Source organism: Octopus sinensis, linkage group LG17 (assembly GCF_006345805.1).
Source record: "Octopus sinensis linkage group LG17, ASM634580v1, whole genome shotgun sequence".
Lineage (NCBI taxonomy): Eukaryota > Metazoa > Mollusca > Cephalopoda > Octopoda > Octopodidae > Octopus > Octopus sinensis.
In genome coordinates, this window is record NC_043013.1 from 6,351,042 (window position 1) to 6,373,737 (window position 22,696).

Here is a 22,696-nt window from a genome sequence, read left to right on the forward strand (position 1 = left end):
TAAATAATTTTTGTTAAACAAAATAAATAAAACACAAAAAAAACAAGTAATTAATTTTTTAAACAAAGTAAAAAAATACAAAAAAACAAAGTAAGGATCGACTAGTCATGACTAGCTGGCGCGGGTGCGCGAGTACGCGAGTGCGCGCACCGGGACCACTGTTCTCAAGTCGTGCCTTAAAAAGTTGCATGAAATATATAATTAAAACTTAGAAATAAATATTCTTAAAATTCCGGGAGAGTGTCTATCTAAGGGAAATAACCGGAGTGGCGCCCGGTGAAAGCGAGATAAGTCCTGGAAACTGACGGAGGAAAAATTATCTCCAAACATGAACCGAAATGATGGAAGCGAACTGGTTATTGGTGATCGTATCGAATGTGATGATTATTTTGGGACGATAAAATATATAGGAGAAGTTGACGCGATGGAAGGTGTTTGGTTTGGCATTGATTGGGATGAAATTCATCGGGGAAAACATGACGGTAGCTATAAAGGTAGGCGTTACTTTCAAGCAGGACATCCTAAATCTGGTTCGTTTATTAAACCAATAAAGGCTAAATTGGGACAATCTTTCCCTGAGGCTTACGTCTGTAAAGTTAAAGATGTTATTGATGTGCCTTCAAGAATTTTGATTCTCAATAATCATGCAATCTATGGACTTGGTTCCCAGGAAGTGACCAGTCAGTTTTCGGCGATTGCGTCAAAAATAACAGAACTAGATCTTTCTGGTAATTTGTTGAAGAACTGGACTCAAGTTGCTGAAATTACTAACTTAATTCCTAATCTGTTGAAGTTAAATGTAAGTAATAACCGTTTAATAATTCCTGAACACGCGGAAAACTTGTCAAAATCTTTTGCCAAAGTAGAAGATCTGGTTTTAAACCGAATGAACTACGACTGGGCCAACATTTTATCTGCTGCGTCGATGTTTCCGTCCCTTCGAGGTTTGTACGTGTGTTTTAATAATTTGGAAAAATTGGATGATTCCACGGGGAAATTGACAAACCTGAAATTTCTCTCATTAATAGACAATCGCTTAAGTGACTGGAACGAACTTTTAAAACTTGGTCAACTTCCTCAATTGAGCACACTTTATGTAAGTAACAATCAACTGACAGCTGTCTCCTTCAATGACGTACCTTTGGAAGACGGCGAGAAAACCACATATTTTCCTTCTCTGAAGTGTTTAGATTTAAGCAGCAACCTCATCGATAACCTGTCATCAATCGATGAGCTTAGTAAATTAGCCAACCTTGCCGAGTTTTCTTTCCTTCATAATCCAGCAGCAGATATAGATGAGGACAAACTATTTAATTTGATAATTGCCAAAATTGGCAGTTTAAAAAAATATTCAAAAGCCGAATTCCTTGTCGAAGAACGGAAAAGTGCTGAAATATTTTATCTTCGCATGGTTGAGAAACTGGCATTAGAGAAAAATATCAGTGAAGAAGACACAGCTAAAACATGTTCAAGATACAAAGAACTGGTAAAGTTGTATGGACATGCAAGTCCTGAATCATTAATAACCAAGACAACTGTTCTACGAGATAAATTAATTGCAGTTGACATTGAAACTGTTAATATTCCTGATAAAGTGTTCAAGAACAAGAAATTATCTCCAACCATGACCATTCTAAAACTGAAGTTACTTGTACAAAAACTCTTTAAAATTCAAGAAATAACTAACCTAGAATTATCTTATATCAGTAAAAACAATTCTCAATTGAAAGTTCACTTAGAGAATGATTTGCATGAACTGTCGTTTTACAGTATAGAAAATGGTGATAATCTCGTTGCAAAATGGTAATTTATGCTTTACTTCATTCCTGTCTATGATAACTTTAAACCGGCAACTATTGTGTTTTGTAAAATATTTCCTGCATGAACTTTTATTAAAAGTGTGAGACACTTCAGTTTTTTTTCTTTTTTTTGTTTTAGTATTTTAGTTTTGTTTTCACCATGAAAGCTAAGCTCATGCTGGAGTCCTTCTTTCAGAACTGTAATCATGTTTATGTTTGTCTCGCTCTCTCTGTACTTGACAACTAGTGTTGGTCTGTTTCCATACTTGTAACTTAGCGGTTCAGCAAAAAGTGCCCGATGTAATAAGTACTAGACTTAAAAATTCACACTGGGGTCGGTTTGATTGACTTAACCCTTTATGATAGTACCCCTGCATGGCTGTAGATAATGACTGAAACAAGTAAAATGAACTCATTTCACGTTGCTCCAGCCTACTCAGCTGGTAAAAATGAGTAATCCTGCGATGGACCGGCGTCCCATCCAGGTGGGGAATTTCTACGCCACTGAAACTGGGAAACCAGCCCTTATGAGCCTGGCATGGCTCGAGAAGAAGGAAAGATGCCCTTCCTGTCACCAGTCCTCACTTGTTTCCAAGCTAAGTAATATTTTACAGTTGTCAGACATGTTTTGATACAAGATTGGAAATGAGAGTTGTAAACAAGCATCACTGTCATACAAGCAGTGTTGCTCATTCCCTGTCTTTCATGAAAAAAAACCCAGAAATATTTGCACATGCGGAAATATTACTTTGCTTGGAAACATGTATGGGTTGGTGATAAGGTGGACATCTCGTGACGAGAAATTCTTATTATTTGAAAGGGGACAAGCTGGCAGAGTCATTAACATGCCAGACAAAATGCTTAGAAGCATTCCATCTGTCTTTAGGTTCAAATGCTACCAAGGTTGATTTTATCTTTCATCCTTTTGGGAGATGAGGAAGCATGAAATAAATACCAGTTGAGCATGAGTGTTGATGTAATTGACTAACTCCTTCTACAAGAAATTTCGGGACTTATGCTTGTAGAAGTACGGATTATTTGAGAGAGAAGTGGTTTACAGAATCAGTGGAGTATTAGACAAAATGTCTTGTAATTAAATACTTTACATCTGATTTCAAAACCCACCAAACTGAAGTTGATCTTTAATCCATGCAGTTAATAAAATATACACCAATCATGTAACAGATACTATTTAACCCTTTCGTTACCATTCACTGCCTTTACTCTTTACTCTCTTTTACTCTTTTATTTGTATTTGTTTCAGTCATTTGACTGCGGCCATGCTGGAGCACCGCCTTTAGTCGAGCAAATCGACCCCGGGACTTATTCTTTGTAAGCCCAGTACTTATTCTATCGGTCTCTTTTGCCGAACTGCTAAGTGATGGGGATGTAAACTCACCAGCATCGGTTGTCAAGCAATGCTAGAGGGACAAACACAGACACACAAACATATACACACACATACATATATACGACAGGCTTCTTTCAGTTTCCATTTACCAAATCCACTCACAAGGCATTGGTCGGCCCGAGGCTATAGTAGAAGACACTTGCCCAAGATGCCATGCAGTGGGACTGAACCTGGAACCATGTGGTTGGTAGGCAAGCTACTTACCACACAGCCACTCCAGTGCCTTTGTTTCAATTGATTTTGCAATTAAACACTTAGTAGAGTAATTGTTGTCATTTAGGTGTAAGGGGGGTGAGCTGGCAGAATCGTTAGCATCATGGACAAAATTCTTAGTAGCATTTCATCCTTCTTTATGCTCTGAGTTAAAATTCTGTGAAGCTTGACTTTGTCTTTCATCCTTTCAGGGTTGATGTAAAAATAAGCACCAGCTGAGCTCTGGGTTCAGCGTAATTGACCAGCACCTTCCCCTAAAATTTCCACCTTTATGCCTACAGCAGAAAGGATTTTTAAACTGTTGTAAGGCAGTGAGCTGGCAGAATCATTAGCATGCTTAGCCGCATTTCACCTGCCTTTAGGTTCTGAGTTCAATTTCTGCCAAGGTCGACTTTGCTTGTATTCTTTCAGGATTGATAAAATAAGTACAAGTCAAGCACCAGAGTAGAGGTAATCGACTTCTCCCTTCTCTGGAACATGCTAGCAATGGTTTACATGTAATATTTAATTAGAATACATCCTTGAGATATTAAATATTACATTCTTTTGCAAAATTCAGTGGTGTCCACTGTGATGTACATTTAAGATTGTTCTCTACTGACAAAGACGTGGGTATGGGGTTAAGAAGTTTGCTTCAGTAATCACATGGGTTGAGGTTCAATTTCACTGAACAGCATTTTGGGTAAATGCCTTCTACAACAGCCCTGCACTAATCAAAGACTTGTGAGAAGATTTGGCTGATGAAAACTGAAAGACGCTCATCATGTGGGTTATGCGCTTGCATGCATAAATACATTTGTGTCCCCTTGTCTTGACATTGTGTCATAATTGAAAATGAGAACCCCTGTCATGCAAGCAGTAACATTCATTTCCATTATTCTGTGGAAACATGTCTGGTAATTGGGGAAATACTATCTTGTTTAGAAGCATGTGAGGGTGGACAACAGGAAGGGCATCCAGCTGTAGAAAATCTGCCCAAATAGACTCCATCAGACTCATAGAAAAGTGGATGTTAAAATGATGGTGATCTATCATTTATTTGCTTCAGTCATTAGACTGCAGCCATGCTGGAGCACTGCCTTGAAGAATTTTAAGTCCAATGAACTGACCCTGCTACTTTTATTCTTTTTCTTTTTTAATAGTACATAGGCGCAGGAGTGGCGGTGTGGTAAGTAGCTTGCATACCAACCACATGGTTACGGGTTCAGTCCCACTGCGTGGCATCTTGGGCAAGTGTCTTCTGCTATAGCCCCAGGCTGACCAATGCCTTGTGAGTGGATTTGGTAGACGGAAACTGAAAGAAGCCTGTCGTATATATGTATATGTATGTGTCTGTATATGTTTGTATGTCTGTGTTTGTCCCCCTAGCATTGCTTGACAACTGATGCTGGTGTGTTTACGTCCCCGTCACTTAGCGGTTCGGCAAAAGAGACCGATAGAATAAGTACTGGGCTTACAAAGAATAAGTCCCGGGGTCAATTTGCTTGACTAAAGGTGGTGCTCCAGCATGGCCGCGGTGAAATGACTGAAACAAGTAAAAGAGTAAAAGAGAGTATTCTGTTGGTTTGTCTTGCTAAATGACCAAGTTATGGGGATGTAACCACCAACATCAATTGTCAAACAGTGGAAGACAAATACACACAAACACACACACATTCAATTTCTGCCAGCTTGCCACCTTATTAACAATAATAATCTTTTCTATTAGAAGTACAATGCCTGATAATGATAATAGCATCCACTTTTCTGTCTTTTATGATCAGATGCCCTTCCTGTGGAGGCACGTAGCTTAGTGGTTAGGGTGTTGAACTCATGATCGTAAGGTTGTGGTTTCAATTCCTGGACTTCATTTTCCCATTGCTCCAGTCCGCTCAGCTGGCAAAAGTGAGTAATCCTGTGATGGACCGGCGTCCCATCCAGGTGGGGAATTTCTACGCCACTGAAACTGGGAAACCAGCCCTTATGAGTCTGGCATGGCTCGAGAAAAGGGAAAGATGCCCTTCCTGTCACCAGTCCTCACTTGTTTCCAAGCTAAGTAATGTTTTACAGTTGTCAGACATGTTTTGATACAAGATTGGAAATGAGAGTTGTAAACAAGCATCACTGTCATACAAGCAGTGTTGCTCATTCCCCGTCTTTTATGAAAAAAAACCCAGAAATATTTGCACATGCAGAAATATTACTTTGCTTGGAAACATGTATGGGTTGGTGATAAGGTGGACATCTGGCCATAGAATATCTGCAGAAAGAAATTCCACCTGAGCCATGCAAGCATGAAAAAAAAGAAAAAAACCTGATGTTGAAACAATGATGGTGATGATATGGTGATTCTGTGACCTCTTCAGAAATAATATCTGTTGCCACACACTTGGTCCTTCCTTAAGTTTCCAGTTGCTATGTGTTGACAGGTATTTATGCAGCTTTCTAACTTACTTTATATATCATCATCATCATCATCATCATCATCATTTAGCGTCCGTTTTCCATGCTAGCATGGGTTGGACGGTTCTACTGGGGTCTGTGAAGCCAGAAGGCTTCATCAGGCCCAGTCAAATCTGGCAGTGTTTCTACGGCTGGATGCCCTTCCTAACGCCAACCACTCCGTGAGTGTAGTGGGTGCTTTTTACGTGCCACCCGCACTGGTGCCAGACAGAGCTGGCAAACGGCCACGAACGGATGGTGCTTTTTATGTGCCACCGGCACGAGGGCCAGGCGAGGCTGGCAACGGACACGAAACGGGGCGGTGCTGGCAACGGTCGCGAAACGGAAAGTTCTCTTACATGCCACCGGCACTGGTAACACATCTGCAATTTCCATTGATCGATTTCGATTCTGATCCTCACTTACCTCAATGGGTCTTCACAAGCAGAGTTTCGACATGCCACCGGCACTGGTAGCACATCCGCAATTTCCATTGATCGATTTCGATTCTGATCCTCACTTGCCTCAACACGTCTTCACAAGTAGAGTTTTGTGTCCCAAGAAGGGAAGGTATGCATACGTAGGCTGGCTCCATCCCATGTAGAAGGCCACGGGTTGTGGACTCACTTGTCCTGCCGGGTCTTCTCGCGCATATATATAATGTGTGTATATATATATATATATAAAAATAAATAAATGCACCCTTTTTAAAGCCTAGCCAGGCTCATGGGCCCAGTTTCTATGGCGTATGTGCTCCCCAGCGACATGAAATGAAGTGTTTTGCTCAAGAACATAAACGCATTGCCCGGTCCAGGAATCAAAACCACAATCTTACGATCATGATGCTGACACCCTAACCACTAAGCCACGTGCCTCCACAAAAATGTTCCTTCTTAAACCATGCCAGACTCATAAGGGCCGGTTTCCCGGTTTCGGTGGCTTAGAAATTCCCCACTTGGATGGGAGACCGATCCATCGCAGGATTACTCATCTTTGCCAGCTGAGTGGACTGGAGCAATGTGAAAATGAAGTGTTTTGCTCAAGAACACAACGCATCACCCGGTCCAGGAATTGAAACCACAACCTTACGATCATGAGTTCAACACTCTAACCACTAAACTATGTGCCTCCACGACTTATTGTATATATATCATCATCATCATCATCATTTAGCGTCCGCTTTCCATGCTAGCATGGGTTGGACGGTTCAACTGGGGTCTGTGAAGCCAGAAGGCTGCATCAGGCACAGTCTGATCTGGCAGTGTTTCTACGGCTGGATGCCCTTCCCAACGCCAACCAATATATATATACATATATATATACACACACACACACGTGTGTATAAATATATATAATCTATATAAAGGTTACAATACATGTATTAAAGTGTTAATAATAGTTTCATACGTTGAGAAATATCTCAAACATAATCTTCAGATGCAAACCACATATCATAATGAACCAAAGACATTTTCTGTAGTTCATTATGATATGTGGTTTGCGCCTGAGGAATATGTTTGAGTTTTCTCAACACATGAAACTATTTGTAGCACTTTAATACATGTATTGTAACATTTATATAAATTATATTTATCTCTCACAGATGGAGTACATTTTTTGTTGAATTTTCTACCACAGATCAGTACATTATATATATGTGTGTGTGTGTGTGTGTAGTTGTTTTTTGTTCATTACCTTCCACCATTTCTATCTAATTTACTACTCATTTACAAACTTACATTATTTAGGTGTCTTCTTATATACATACATAATATATATAGATATGTAAGTATGTACATATATGTACGTATATATATATATATATATAATATATATATATATATTATATATATATATTTTTATAGAAGGAGCTTCTACAGGACTAGAACTGTTTCATTCAGATGAAATCTTCAGGAATGCTTCCTGAAGATTTCATCTGAATGAAACAGTTCTAGTCCTGTAGAAGCTCCTTCTATAAAATAAATTACTTTACTCTGCTATGTATTGAGTACCTTATTTACTGTGGTTAACCCCGACTCAACCCGGGACCTACATATATATATATATATATATTTATATTACATATATATGCATATATTATACATACATATATATATATATATATATTATACATACATACAAACAAACAGTATACATATATAACAAAACAGGAAAGTGGAAATGTTTTAGTATAATTTATTCTGCATTTGACATGTTTCATTTGCTGATAGGTGCTACAAAGATTTACATGTTATATACATATGTAAAGAATTTCTTATGAGAAATTTATCAGATAAAGAGAAAATTTTTACTACACAATACAAAAATACACCTAGATGAAGCGTTTATATATACAACCTCCAATACCGTTCATAGCCATGACTTGATCCCTTAACCCTTTCGTTACCATATCTATTTTGAGATGTTCTGTGTTTCTTTCAATTACGTTAAATATAACAAAGAATTTAGTAAATTAACTCAGTTATCATTCAACTAGTGTTAGGAACATAAATTGTGACTAATGTTTGGTGGAAGATTTTAATTCAAATTTTATGAAAACAAGACATTTGTACTCAAAGCAAGAGCCAGTTTCAGCCAGGTTGGTAATGAAAGGGTTAACTTGACATTATCCATGGCATCCATCATAATCCCATAATGTTGAACTTTCCCAGACATCTTTCACACTAGCATTATCTATCCTGTCAACTGCTTTCCTACTTTGTCCAAAAATTCTTTCCAGATAATAAACCTTGAAGTTAACTAAGTCACCTTGATCCATTGACTGGAGCAAAGAATCTGTGTTCTTAAGGTTGTGTTCCATTCTGATGTTATCAGAAACATCACCATCATCATCGTTTAACGTCCGTTTTCTATGCTGGCATGGGTTGGACGGTTTGACTGGGGACTGGCAAACCAGAAGGCTGCACCAGGCTCCAATCTGATCCAGCAAGGTTTCTACAGCTGGATGCATTTCCTAATGCCAACCACTCCGAGGGTATAGTGGATGCTTTTTATGTGTAACTGGCATGGGAACCAGTCAGGCAGCACTGGCAACAACCACATGTGGATGGTACTTTTTATGTACCACCATTTATGTCTATTTGGTGGGTTAGTGCCACATGTAAAAGGAGCAATACTTTGTAAGAAATATTACACCTAACAGTGTACCTTTGTATAGCAGGGCAGTAGGCTTGGAAAAGCACATGGCCCAGTGGTTAGAGCGTCAGGCTCTCAAGCATGAGGTAGTGAGTTTGATTCCTAGACTGGGCTGTATTCTTGAGCAAGACATTTTATTTGATGTTGCTCCATTTTACTCAGTTGTAGAATTGGGTTGTGATGTCACTGGTGCCAAGCTGTATCAGCCTTCCCCTTGGATAACATTGGTGCCATGGAGAGGGGAGGCTGTTATGCATGGGTGACTGCTGGTCTTTCATAAACAGCCTTGCCCAGATTGATACCTTGGAGGAGAACTTTCTACGTGCAATCCCATAGTCATTCATGACCGATGAGGGTCTTTATCCCTTTAGTCTTGGAAAAGGTTCATAGTCACCCAATTCTTTTTATTTGAAAGCCAAATCACAGCTTGATTAAACTTAACACCTGAAACCTACCTATTGGTTAATTGTAATGATGCAAAAACAGAGACTTTCATTTCATATCACCAACATCATCGACAGTATTTCCTCATTCAAGAATTGTCATGGAATTATAAAAACCTTAATTCTTTAGCTTTTGAACTGACCATATATGGCCCAAATATTCTTCCAGTTATATGCTCAAACTGTCAAAATCTGATCTCTTACACCTACCCTACAATGTCTTTGTAAAAATGAACAGTTACATCTCTGAGTAATTCAAAGCAATGCAAACTAATATACATTTGACAGAGTAATCATCATCATCATTTAATGTCTGCCTTCCATGCTGGCATGGGTGGGATGGTTTGACAAGAGCTGGCCAGGCAGAAGCCAGCAACACTCTTCTGTAACTGTTTTGCAGGATTTTTACAGCCGGATGCCCTTCCAAACACCACCATTCAGCAGAGTGGACTTAGTGTTTCTTACATGGCACAAGCACAGGTGAGGTTAGTTTTGGCAAGGTTTTTACAGCTGGATTCCCTTCCAAACAACAACCACTTTATAGTGTGGACTGGGTGCTTTTAAGTGGCACCTGCACTGACAGGGTCACCAAGTACTTGCAAGACAAAAAAAAAAAATTAAATGCTAAATGGTTAAAGTTTGGTATCAGTTTTCTTCACCAGAAATTTTTTTAAAATGTCCTGGCAGGCAATCACTTCCAGAAAAGCCAAACTTCATCAAAATTGTACACTCGTTCTGGTATGTAGCTTCTTTCAGCAATCAATTTCTTTGGTTTTTCAGGATAATTAATAACAGCCCCTACAACAGCAGTGGCAGTTTCACTGACTATTTTAATGTTGTACAAAATAAGGCACTTCTTTAAACCTTTCAAACCAGTAGTTAATAACCAGAAAAGGATTTTGCATTACATGTTGCTCCATGGCCATTTTGCAAATTGCCATAAAAACTTTTAGCTTTCATATAGAAAAAACAATTTTGTTTATCAACACATAGCATTTCATCTGATCAGCAATCTACACACACAATAGAGACATTCCATATTAACCCTTTTGTTACTGTATATATTTTGAGATGCTCTGTGTTTCTTTCAATTACTTTAAATATAACAAAGAATTTAGTAAAATAACTTAGTTATCATTCAGCTTGTGTCAGGAACATAAATTGTGACTTAGGTTTGGTGGAAGATTTTAATTAAAACCTTAAGCAAACAAGACATTTGTACAACAAAGCCGGGTTGGTAACAAAAGGGTTAAACATTGTATCAGATCTAAGCAAGAGAATATTTCTCCATGGTTGGTCATGTTTTTCTCAGAAGATTGGAAACAAAGGACACGTCTTGTGTGACAGTGATGCTCATTCATGACTAGTGTGTGATATTAATGATATCAAAGTATAGAGTCATATACACATGCACACAAACTTTTCTCTCTCTCTCTCTCTCTCTCTCTCTCTCTCTCTCTATATATATATATATATATATATATATATATAAGCAAATTAGCTTGTTAGAAAACCACTGTAAAAGATGAAACTATCTATACTGAGTAGTAATGCTTATCACCACTTGAGGCTTGAGGCTTCCACTTAAGGACTTGATTGATGAATTTTGTTCATCTGCTGAGCATTGGTCTGTTCTTCTTTTGACCTCCTCACTGCTGATAAAGTTGTTCCATTTGATGTCCAGTATTTTCTGGAGACATCTGCTATCAAAAGTGTCCACTTTCTTTGACTGGTTTTCAGTTGCTATGGTTAAATTCAATGACAATACTAAACAGGTGGGCAGAACAAAGTTTCTACTCAAAAATTAATTTAGAGCATGTAAAAAAATATTTCTTTATTATTAAAATATATGAGCAAATGATATGAAATTTATATAAAGCATATATCAACTACAGTTTTATATATATAGATATTATTTCCTCAATTTTATGAAAGCAGAATAATTGCCTGTTTAACGTTATCATAGACAGGAATGTATTAAAGCCAGAATTACCACTTTGCAATTAAACTATCGCCATTTTCTATGCTGTAATGAGACAGTGGCTTAAAATCATCGTCTAATTCAACTTTTACTTCAGGATTTTCTCTGCTGATATAAGATAGTTTTAGATTAGTCATTTCCTGAATTTTAAAGAGTTTTTGTACAAGTGACTTCAGTTTTAGAATGGTTATGTCTGGAGACAATTTCTTGTTCTTCAATACTTTATCAGGAATATTATCAGTTTGGATATCAACAGCAATTAATTTATCTCGTAGCAGAATTGTTTTAGTTATCAATGATTGTGGACTCGCATGTCCATATTTCTTCACCAGTTCTTTGTACCTTGAACAGGTTTTAGCTGTGTCTTCTTCACCAATATTTTTTTCTAATGCCTCCCTCTCAACCATATCTAGATAATATACTTCAGCATTTTTCCTTTCTTCATCACGAATAAGGGTTTTATCATATTTTTTTAAACTGCCAATTTTACCAACGGTAATATAAAATAGTTTGTCCTTATATACAGCTCCCAATGGGTTATTTGCTAAAATAAGCTCAGTCAGGTTGGCCAGTTTGCTAAGCTCATCGATTGATGACCGGTTATTGATGTCATTCTTGTTTAAACTTAGACATTCAAGAGAACGAAAATGTGATGTTTTCTTGCCATCTTCCAAAGATACGTCATTAAAAGAGACGGATGTCAATTGATTGTTATTTACGTAAAGTGTGCTCAACTGAGGAAGCTGACCAAATTTTAAAAGTTCATTTTCATCACTAATACGATTGTTTGACAATGAGAGGAATTTTAGCTTTGTCAATTTTCCTGTGGAATCAATAAATGTTTCCAAATTATTGAAACTTGCATACAAACGTTGAAGTGATGGAAACATTGATGTAACAGATAAAATGTTAGCCCAGTTATAGTCCATCCTGTTCAGAATAAGTTCTTCTACATTTGTAAAAGATTTTGCAAACATTTCTACATTTTCAGGAATTATCAAACGGTTACTACTTACATTTAATAGTATTAGATTAGGAATAATGTTAGCAATTTCCACAACTTGAGTCCAACTCTTCAACAGGTTAGTAGAAAGATCTAGTTCTGTTAATTTTGAGGCAATTGACAAAAACTGACTGGTCACTTCCTGGGAACCAAGACCATAAATTCCATAATTATTGAGAATCAGAATTCTTGGAGGCATAATTAAAACATCTTTAGCTTTACAGGCATAAGCATCAGGAAAAGACTGTCCGAGGTTAATGTGAAGTGGGTTAATAAAGGAACCAGATTTAGGATGGCTTGCTTGATAATAACACCTACCTTTATAGCTACCGTCATGTTTTCCCCGATGAATTTCATCCCAGTCAATGCCAAACCAAATACCTTCCATTGTGTCAACTTCTCCTATATATTTTATCGTCCCAAAACAATTCTCACTTTCAATACGATCACCAATAACCAGTTTGCTTCCATCATTTCGGTTCATATCTGGAAATAATTTCTTGTTTCTGATCATTTCTTCTGGAATATCACCATCTGTTAAATGACTTTGGAGGGAATGCTTTTCAGGATATTCATAACCATATTTCTGTCCTAGTTCTTTGTACCTTGAACACGTTTTAGTTAAGTCTTCTTCACTGATATTTTTCTCTAATGCCTGTTTCTCAATCATGCGAAGATAAAATATTTCAGCATCTTTCTGTTTTTCATCATGGATAATAGTTTTTGCATACTTTTTTAAACTGCCAATTTTGGCAATTATCAAATTAAACAGTTTGTCCTCATCTATATCTGCTGTTGGATTATGAAGGAAAGAAAACTCGGTAAGGTTGGCTAATTTACTAAGCTCATCAATTGATGACAGGTTATCGATGAGGTTGCTGCTTAAATCTAAACACTTTAGAGAAGGAAAATATGTGGTTTTCTCACCGTCTTCCAAAGGTACGTCATTGAAGGAGACGGCTGTCAGTTGATTGTTATTTACATAAAGTGTGCTCAATTGAGGAAGTTGACCAAGTTTTAAAAGTTCGTTCCAGTCACTTAAGCGATTGTCTATTAATGAGAGAAATTTCAGGTTTGTCAATTTCCCCGTGGAATCAGCCAATTTTTCCAAATTATTAAAACACACGTACAAACCTTGAAGGGACGGAAACATCGACGTAGCAGATAAAATGTCGGCCCAGTCGTAGTTCATTCGGTTTAAAACCAGATCTTCTACTTTGGCAAAAGATTTTGACAAGTTTTCCGCGTGTTCAGGAATTATTAAACGGTTATTACTTACATTTAACTTCAACAGATTAGGAATTAAGTTAGTAATTTCAGCAACTTGAGTCCAGTTCTTCAACAAATTACCAGAAAGATCTAATTCTGTTATTTTTGAGGCAGTCGCCGAAAACTGACTGGTCACTTCCTGGGAACCAAGACCATAGATTACATAATTATCGAGAATCAAAATTCTTGAGCGCACATCTACGATATCGCCATGTTTACAGACGTAAGCGTCAGGGAAAGATTGTCCCAATTTAGCCTTTATTGGTTTAATAAACGAACCAGATTTAGGATGTCCTGCTTGAAAGTAACGCCTACCTTTATAGCTACCGTCATGTTTTCCCCGATGAATTTCATCCCAATCAATGCCAAACCAAATACCTTCCATTGCTTCAACTTCTCCTATAAATTTTATCGTCCCAAAATAATCATCACATTCGATACGATCACCAATAACCAGTTCGCTTCCGTCTTTTCTCTTCATGTTTGGAGATAGTTTTTCCTCCGTCAGTTTCTAAGAAATTATCTCGCTTCCACTGGAAACTATGAGAGTGATTTCCCTTAGATAAACACTCTTTTTTCCCCCTCTTTTGTTTGTTCTTTTTATATATAAAAGATAAAAAGAAACAAGTTTTGTAACGAAGGGGGGGGGGGAGAAAACGTGGAGTGTCACGTGGGGAAGGCGGTGGCAAACCCGCGGGAATAAAACTGATTTACTATGGTAGCTGGTTATTTTTTTTCTCTCTTTTACCAACTTTTCTGGAAGTTTGTCCTCTTCAAGTCAACCCCTAGCGGCACCTCGCACCCGAAAAATTCGGCGCAAACAATGTCGTTATGTAATTGATACCTGATGACGTAAACTATCAGATATAGTGTTTAGTGCTCCAGCATGGCCGTAGTCAAAATGACTGGAGCAAGTAAAAGAATAGAAAATATAGTTATTTAAGTTTTTTGCTTTTATTTTTTTATCGTTTTTTTTTTTCCTGAAATATGATCTCAAGGACACCTGTACCAGAGTGTCACTCAGTAGAATGGCGAAGGTTTCCGATTATAAATGTTATTTTAAATTAAATTAAACCTTTTATTAACGTGAATTCACAGTATAAAGAAAGGTGGGTACACACACACACACACACACACACACATACACACACACTTATTCTTTTACTTGTTTCTGTCGTTTTGATTGTGGCCATGCTGGAGCACCGCCTTTAGTCGAACAAATCGCCCCCCTGGATTTAGTCTTTGTAAGCCTGGTACTTATTCTATCGGACGCTTTTGCCGAACCACTAGCTTATGGGGACGTAAGCACACCAAGATCGATTTTTCAAGCGATGGGGTGCGCGCGCGCGTGTGTGTGTGTGTGTTCAATTACATCAAGGATATAAAATCGAATACAGGTAAAAAAAAACCCGATAGAATAAGTACTAGGCTCACAAAGAATAAGTCCTGGGGTCGATTTGCTCGACTAAAGGCGGTGCTCCAGCATGGCCACAGTCAAATGACTGAAACAAGTAAAAGTAAGTATTTATATATAATCTTTCAAGTAGGATTTAATGAGGCTGCGCTGTAAGAAGTTCATTTCCCATCCATATAGTTTTGGACAAATGTCTTCTATTATAGCCCTGGGTTGATCAAAGGTTTGAGACTGGTAGCCGTTGTGTGTGCGTGTGTATAGGGGGGGGGTGTTACTGTCTTCTTGCCTTGACATTGTGTGACAGTTGTAAACAAGTGTCATTCTCATGCAAGCTGTGTCCTTTGATTTCAGTCTGGCCATGGGAAACCTCATTTGGGAAAAAATGAGAGTTGGCCACAGGGAGGACGGTAGAAAAATCTGCTTCACCAAATTCTGTCAAACTCATGTAAGCAGCTGGGAAAAGGGAACATTAAAATGATGGTGATGATGATGACGACGGCGACGACGCTAATGATGGTGATGATGATGATGATGACGACGGCGACGACGCTAATGATGGTGATGATGATATTTCGCTGCTAAAATAGGTCATGAGAATTTTATTGAACATGGCCTTCACATTTATCTTAAACGTGTATAAATTTTGAGATTAGATTAGGCCGTCCATATTTCTCTGATAACTCAGTAGATTTTTTTCATTTGAATAACATTCGCCGCGTGTTATTAATTTTATTGTTGATATATAAATAAAAGCCCCTCTTATCGAAGTTGAAACTGATAACAGAATTGCGAGGACTGTTCCACTGTGACATAAACTTATTTATATGAGAAATTAACAATGTTGAATTAACATTCAATAAAATGCAAATTTATACTTTTGTTACGTTTTTACTATTATACCCATCATAAGTAAGTTGGAAAAATTCTTAGCATGCTAGACAAAATGTCTAGCAGCATTTCATCCATCTCTACATTCTGAATTTAAATTCCACTTATGAGAGCGGTTGGGTTTGTTTTCAGTAATCTCGCTTGTGTGAGCAGACGAGTTTATTTCAGATATTCTCATTTTAAAAATCATCTCTGACTAATTGTTGAGAGGATGTTGGTGTTGCCTTGGCGGAAGTTTGCGCTCTCTGAGTGCTCTTGTTATTATTATTTTTACAATTATTATTATTATTATTACAATTATTATTATTATTATTACAATTATTATTATTATTATTATTATTGAGTGAGAGAGCAGAGCATGCCATCAAAGTGACACTGGGGTAAAATATACGAAGCCCAGTATACCCATCATGACTACCCATCTGATAAGGGTACACCAGGCACATGCATCACAACCATATGTGCGCGACATGGTGATCTCATATCAAGATAAACAGCACATGACCTTGCAGGTGGAGCCCAGTTAGAATTTTCTTCAGATCGAGTAACCCATATTATTATTATTATTTTTACAATTATTATTATTATTATTATTATTACAATTAATATTATCATTTCCTCAATTTTATGAAAGCAGAATAATTACCTGTTTAAAGTTATCATAGACAGGAATGTATTAAAGCCAGAATTACCATTTTGCAATTAAACTATCGCCATTTTCTAAGCTGTAATGAGACAGTGGCTTTAAATCATCGTCTAATTCAACTTTTACTTCAGGATTTTCTCTACTGATATAAGATAGTTTTAAGATTAATGAAATACAGAGTGGTATAAAAAAGTCCCCGGAATAATTATGGTTAATAAAAAAAAACTAACTTATTTACCTGAGTTTTAACATCATCTCCTTCGAAATAATCACCTTGCGCAGCAATACACCGGTCTCAGCGTTCCTGTCACTTCTGGAATCCGGCCTTGAAGTCGTTTTCCGTAAACGAGTCCAAAACACACACACAAATACATATATACCGAATATATGTATTTGTGTGTGTCCTTGTCTTGACATTGTGTGATAGTTGTAAAGGATTGGTCTTGCTATACAACCAGCATCATTCATTCTTAATATTCTACAAAAGCCACGAGGAGATTGTTTTAAACAGTCACCTGAAGAAATGTATCTTGAATGTTTGATAACACAATATGTTAATTATATCATCTTACCAATGTACTACAAGTGTAAAAATGTGTCGAAACACTTGTAGCGATTTAAATAAAGAATGTCCTTCAATCCATTTTCTATTATCTATTTATGTAAGCTTTACGGATAGTGTAGAATTTCTGATGTATATCTAGTAGCAAGAATATTTCTAGTTTGCTAACATTCAGTAGTCAATAATACGGACAAGCTTTGCATAGCATTCTACTAAACACATAGATATATAGATATATACACAGAAACATATATACATGTATAAACTTATATATATATATATATATATATATATATATATAGGGAGAATTTACGAAAAAAAAACAAAAGACGAAGACAGGTGGAGTACAAAACAAACAGATGTATTAGTATAACGCTCAGGAATAGAAAAAGTCTTTTACGTTTCGAGCCTACGCTCTTCTACAGAAAGGGACACAGAAAAAACAAGGAGAGAAAAAATATATATATATATATATATATATATATATATATATATATATATATATATATATATATATATATATATATATACTCTTTACTCTTTTACTTGTTTCAGTAATTTGACTGCGGCCATGCTGGAGCACCGCATTTAGTCGAGCAAATCGACCCCAGTACTTATTCTTTGTAAGCCCAGTTTTTATTCTATCGGTCTCTTTTGCCGAACCGCTACCAGTACCAGCACCAGCGGGGTCACCAAGTAACTTGCAAGACAAGGCAAAGTTCCCTTTTACTGGGGGAAGTAGTATTGAGAAGGATAGGTTTGTGCCAGCTGATCAGAGGTTAAAAGAACAATAAAGGGATGGAGATAGGTGTCCTGCAGATGACGAGATACAAGGATATCCCTATTGGAGGGGAAGGGAGAAGTAGGCTTGTGTGTGTGTGTGTGTGTGTGTGAGTGTATACATATGTAGCGAATCCTGCAAGCATGAAGTGGATTCGATCCACCACAGCCAAATTTAAATCAACACTGCTACATAACTTTTCCCACGATGGAACAATGGTTTTTCTCTGACAGCAGTTTTACATTTCTCAGATGCCTTTAGCTAGGCCAAAACAATGCCTTCACCACTTGACCCTATCTAACCTCTTCTACTTCACCAAAAGCTAGAATAAGAGATAACAAGACCACAAACTAAATCTATTGTTCTCAACGATATATCTATCCTTCTGGATCTTAATATAAGCAAGCACATCCCAAGCAAAAATCAGTTAGTCACCAGCCGGGTGACGACTCCTGCAGTCAGTCACATCGTGACGACTCAACGAGATCTAGCTGACCAACCTTGGTCAGAGGGAGAAAGCAACTGTGAGACAACACCCTATAATTCTCTCTAGTTCTAATTCTGTTCTCTTACACACCTATCTATCTGTCTCAGCAATTACTACTAGACAATGAAAAGAACCCAAACACATCTAACTTTCTTTCGCATGCTTTTGGATTTATCAAAACCTGCCCGTCGAGGTAAGGTATTGTAACGTAACGGTAAAATAAAATATTTCCTTAAAACTTTATACACTTTGTTCTTACACATCTTACAACATGCAATTATGACAACAAATTATTATCGTTACCACTGTCTCCACCGACATTTCAATAATATTGTCAACAAATCAATTTAAATCCGTTACAACTAAAAATTCGATACCGTTACACACACACACACACACACATATATATATATATATATATATATATATATATATATATATATATATATATATATATATATATATATATATATGTATATACACATTCAAAATGTGACTGCGTGTGTACCGTTGGCGATTTTTTTCCTCTGTCTTCCCTTCTCTCGATCTTTCCTTCTCCTATGTTTCCGACGAAACGTTAAACCCTCCTTCTTTCCTTCCTTCCTGAGCGTCCAACAATACTATATTTGTTCCACGTCCTCGCGTTGTTGTGTTTTTTCTTTGTGTTTTCATGTTTGGATTAACTATATATATATATATATATATATACACTACCGTCAGAAATTAATTAGCACCCTTGATTTGCTCTTCACTCAAGGTATGTGCTGTCACCTAGTGGCCATATCTCGAACTATTTCTTTGTTGCGAGTTCACTGTTGCGCAGAACGATGACGTAACTTTGTTTGCAGAGCAGTTTGAGAGTCTACACCCTTATGATGTTGACATAGCAGTGCAACAACAACTTGGAGTGCGGATACAGACAAATCTTCCTTTGTTAATAGATATAGGTAGCGCCTCGCAAGGACAGAAATCACACCATACTAAGTTTTCTCATCGCGTAAGACGTTTTGAACAGCTCATAGGTTAATTGATTTAACCTATTTAATGTAGAAATTTGAGAAGTGCTAATTAATTTCTGACGCAAGTGTATATATATATATATATATACACTAGCAGCATAGCCCGGCGTTGCCCGGGTATGTAAGAGCCCCTAGTAGGCAACGACTAATCCCAATCTAGTCCTTTCCCTCTAGGGAACGAAGGCGCATGTGTAGGTTGCAATGTCTTCTCTTCACTCCCAAATAACTATCAAACAGCTATCGATAATTCAACCCAACCAATTCCTACCAGAAAGAAATTACATTCGAGACTTTACCCCCAACACCGCCACTTCTGCTAATAGCTGCTGCAGCCGCAAGTTATTCGAATACTTTTTTTGTTTACACTTTCTTTATAACTACCACCCCAAACGTTTTACCTTAAATTTTTGACGTACCCTAAGGGTCCTCGGACGCTACTTGCAAACTCTTGGTTTATTATAAACCGCTTTTGCCGTGTGCACCAAAAAACCTTTTCCATTCGTTTGTTCAGTTTGGTCACTTTTGACTTTTTCGTTGTTGTCACTCACATTGCTGCCCGCTTTTTTTGCTGTTTTTGTACATTTTTATACATTTTGGGATACTTACCCCACGTGTTCCGAGAGTTAAAAAGGTCGAGTTGCGTCCCCTAGACAGTCTGTGGTTTGTGTTTAATACACAAAATCGGTTTGCTATGTGTGCCACATATAATAATAATGAAATTAATTGTATACAGTGCTCAGGTGCACCACAACTTGTCAGAAAGTGCATATAAAGTACATGCAGTAATGTAGAAATGTCTGGAAAGCGAACAATGTATGAGTCAGATACATGCTTGCGTGTGTATGGAGGGGAGAAAATCAGGTGTAGTGTTGGCGAATCTCAGGAAGCATGGAAGTTTTGAAGGATGCAGTGCTCCGACAACTAACAACTGATGCCGGCAGTTTGTTCCATGCTTCAGCAACTCTCAGCGTGAAAAAATGTTTCCTGAAGTCATGGGAGCTGTGCTGTTTTCTTACTTTGTAAATATGTCCACGGGTGTTAGATGGGTGGAGTTTGAAAAGGTGCTCAGAGTTATTGTTTGTACGATGGTGATAATTTTATGGGTGTCTGCCAAGTCAGCTGCCAGACGTCGGAGTTTCAATGTGTCCATGCCCAGGGAAGTAAGGCGTTCAGGATATGGCAAATGCCTGATGGAGGGTATTCTTTTGGTTGCACGTCGCTGAACAGCTTCCAGACGATTGATATCCTGGGCAAGATAGGGATTCCAGACCGGTGATGCAAATTCCAGGTGAGGTCTTACTATAGCTATATAAAGCCGCAGATAGATAGCCGGAGAGCGGCTCACAAAGGATTTGGTGAGTGATGCCAAGACACCCTCAGCCTTCTTGACAATTTTAGCGATGTGTTTTGTCCAACGCAAATCACTGTCGACAATAACACCCAGGTCACGTTCAACCGATTTTTTCCAGTAATAAAGTATCCTATTGGAATAAAAAGGGCCATATAGCTCCTTGGAGCAGATACGATGCTCGTTGTGAATTTAAAAAAAAATTCCTGCCAATTTGTGAAAGATATTGTCGAAAATACGTCATCTTGAATTTGAACGCGATTTCCCAAAATGGCATGATTTTATCGATTTTTTCTGATGGTAAGGTATTGCATGGAAAACTAACGTCAGAATTAAGTTTCTTAGGGTAACATTAAGCTTCACCATGAGTTTGGTGAAAATCGATTGCAAGTTGCGAAAACTACAACAGAAAATGTGTTGCATATAAAAAGCTTAGATTCTCGACCCCATGTCGAATTTATCGATTTTTTTTCAGAACTGGGGGAACTTTTCAAAATTTTCGCTGCGTTAGTTTTGAATTATGACATTGGGCTATGTGTGTGTCAAGTTTCATCAGAATCGGTTGAAAGCTGTGGTCAGGGTGAGGGTACAACCTGACAGACACACAGACAGACAAACTGCCGTTTATATATATATATATATATATATATATATATATATATATATATATATATTCTTTTATTCGTTTTACTAGTATGCTATTAAAACCTTTTTCTACTATAGGCACAAGGCCTGAAATTTGGGGGAGAGGGTAATCGATTACATCAACACCAGTACTTAACTGATACTTAATTTATCGACTCCGAAAGGATGAAAGGCAAAGTTGACCTCGGTAGAATTTGAACTCAGAACGTAAAGACAGACGAAATACTGCGAAGCATTTCGCCCGGCATGCTAACGTTTCTTATTTCTTTATTACCCACAAGGGGCTAAACATAGAAGGGACAAACAAGGACAGACGAACGGATAAAGTTAATTATATCGAACCCAGTGTGTAACTGGTACTTAATTTATTGACCCCGAAAGGATGAAAGGCAAAGTCGACCTCGGCGGAATTTGAACTCAGAACGTAACGGCAGACGAAAAATTGCTAAGCATTTCGTCCGACGTGCTAACGATTCTGCCAGCTCACCGCTCATTCATGCTGAAAGTATGTGTGTTCGTCAGAGTATGTGTATATAAGTGTGTAAGAAATTTCATTAGGACGGCAGAGTGATTTTAGAAAGGTGTGTAAAAGAGACTTTATTTGAATAGCATACTAAGGCAGCGAGCTGGCAGAAACGTTAGCACGCCGGGCGAAATGCTTAGCGGTATTTCGTCTGCCGTTACGTTCTGAGTTCAAATTCCACCGAGGTCGACTTTGCCTTTCATCCTTTCGGGGTCGATAAATCAAGTACCAGTTACGCACTGGAATCGATGTGATCGACTTAATCCGTTTGTTTGTCCTTGTTTATCCCCTCTATGTTTAGCCCCTTGTGGGTAATAAAGAAACAGGTATTTCGTCTGCCGCTACGTTCTAAGTTCAAATTCCGCCGAGGTCGACTTTGCCTTTCTTCCTTTCGGGGTCAATTAAATAAGTACCAGTTACGCTCTAAAGTCGATATAATCGACTTAATCCGTTTGTCTGTCCTTGTTTGTTCTCTCTGTGTTTAGCCCCTTGTGGGTAGTAAAGAATTAGGTATTTCGTCTGCCGCTACGTTCTAAGTTCAAATTCCGCCGAGGTCGACATTGCCTTTCATCCTTTCGGGGTCAATTAAATAAGTACCAGTTACGCACTGGGTCGATATAATCGACTTAATCCGTTTGTCTGTCCTAGTTTGTCCCCTCTGTGTTTAGCCCTATGTGGGCAATAAAG

The 22,696-nt window shown here is 37.8% G+C and overlaps 2 protein-coding genes across 2 annotated transcripts; one reads left to right on the plus strand and one right to left on the minus strand.

The window, feature by feature from the left end:
* The first annotated feature begins 237 nt into the window (after window positions 1-237).
* Window positions 238-1,913, plus strand: LOC115221112 (tubulin-specific chaperone E-like). Its single transcript, XM_029791327.2, has one exon. The coding sequence runs from the start codon at window positions 329-331 to the stop codon at window positions 1,805-1,807; it is 1,479 nt and encodes a 492-aa protein (XP_029647187.1). The 5' UTR covers window positions 238-328; the 3' UTR covers window positions 1,808-1,913.
* Window positions 1,914-10,755: 8,842 nt separating this feature from the next.
* On the minus strand, window positions 10,756-14,263 carry LOC115221102 (tubulin-specific chaperone E-like). Its single transcript, XM_029791317.2, has one exon. The coding sequence runs from the start codon at window positions 14,175-14,177 to the stop codon at window positions 11,433-11,435; it is 2,745 nt and encodes a 914-aa protein (XP_029647177.1). The 5' UTR covers window positions 14,178-14,263; the 3' UTR covers window positions 10,756-11,432.
* Window positions 14,264-22,696: the final 8,433 nt, after the last annotated feature.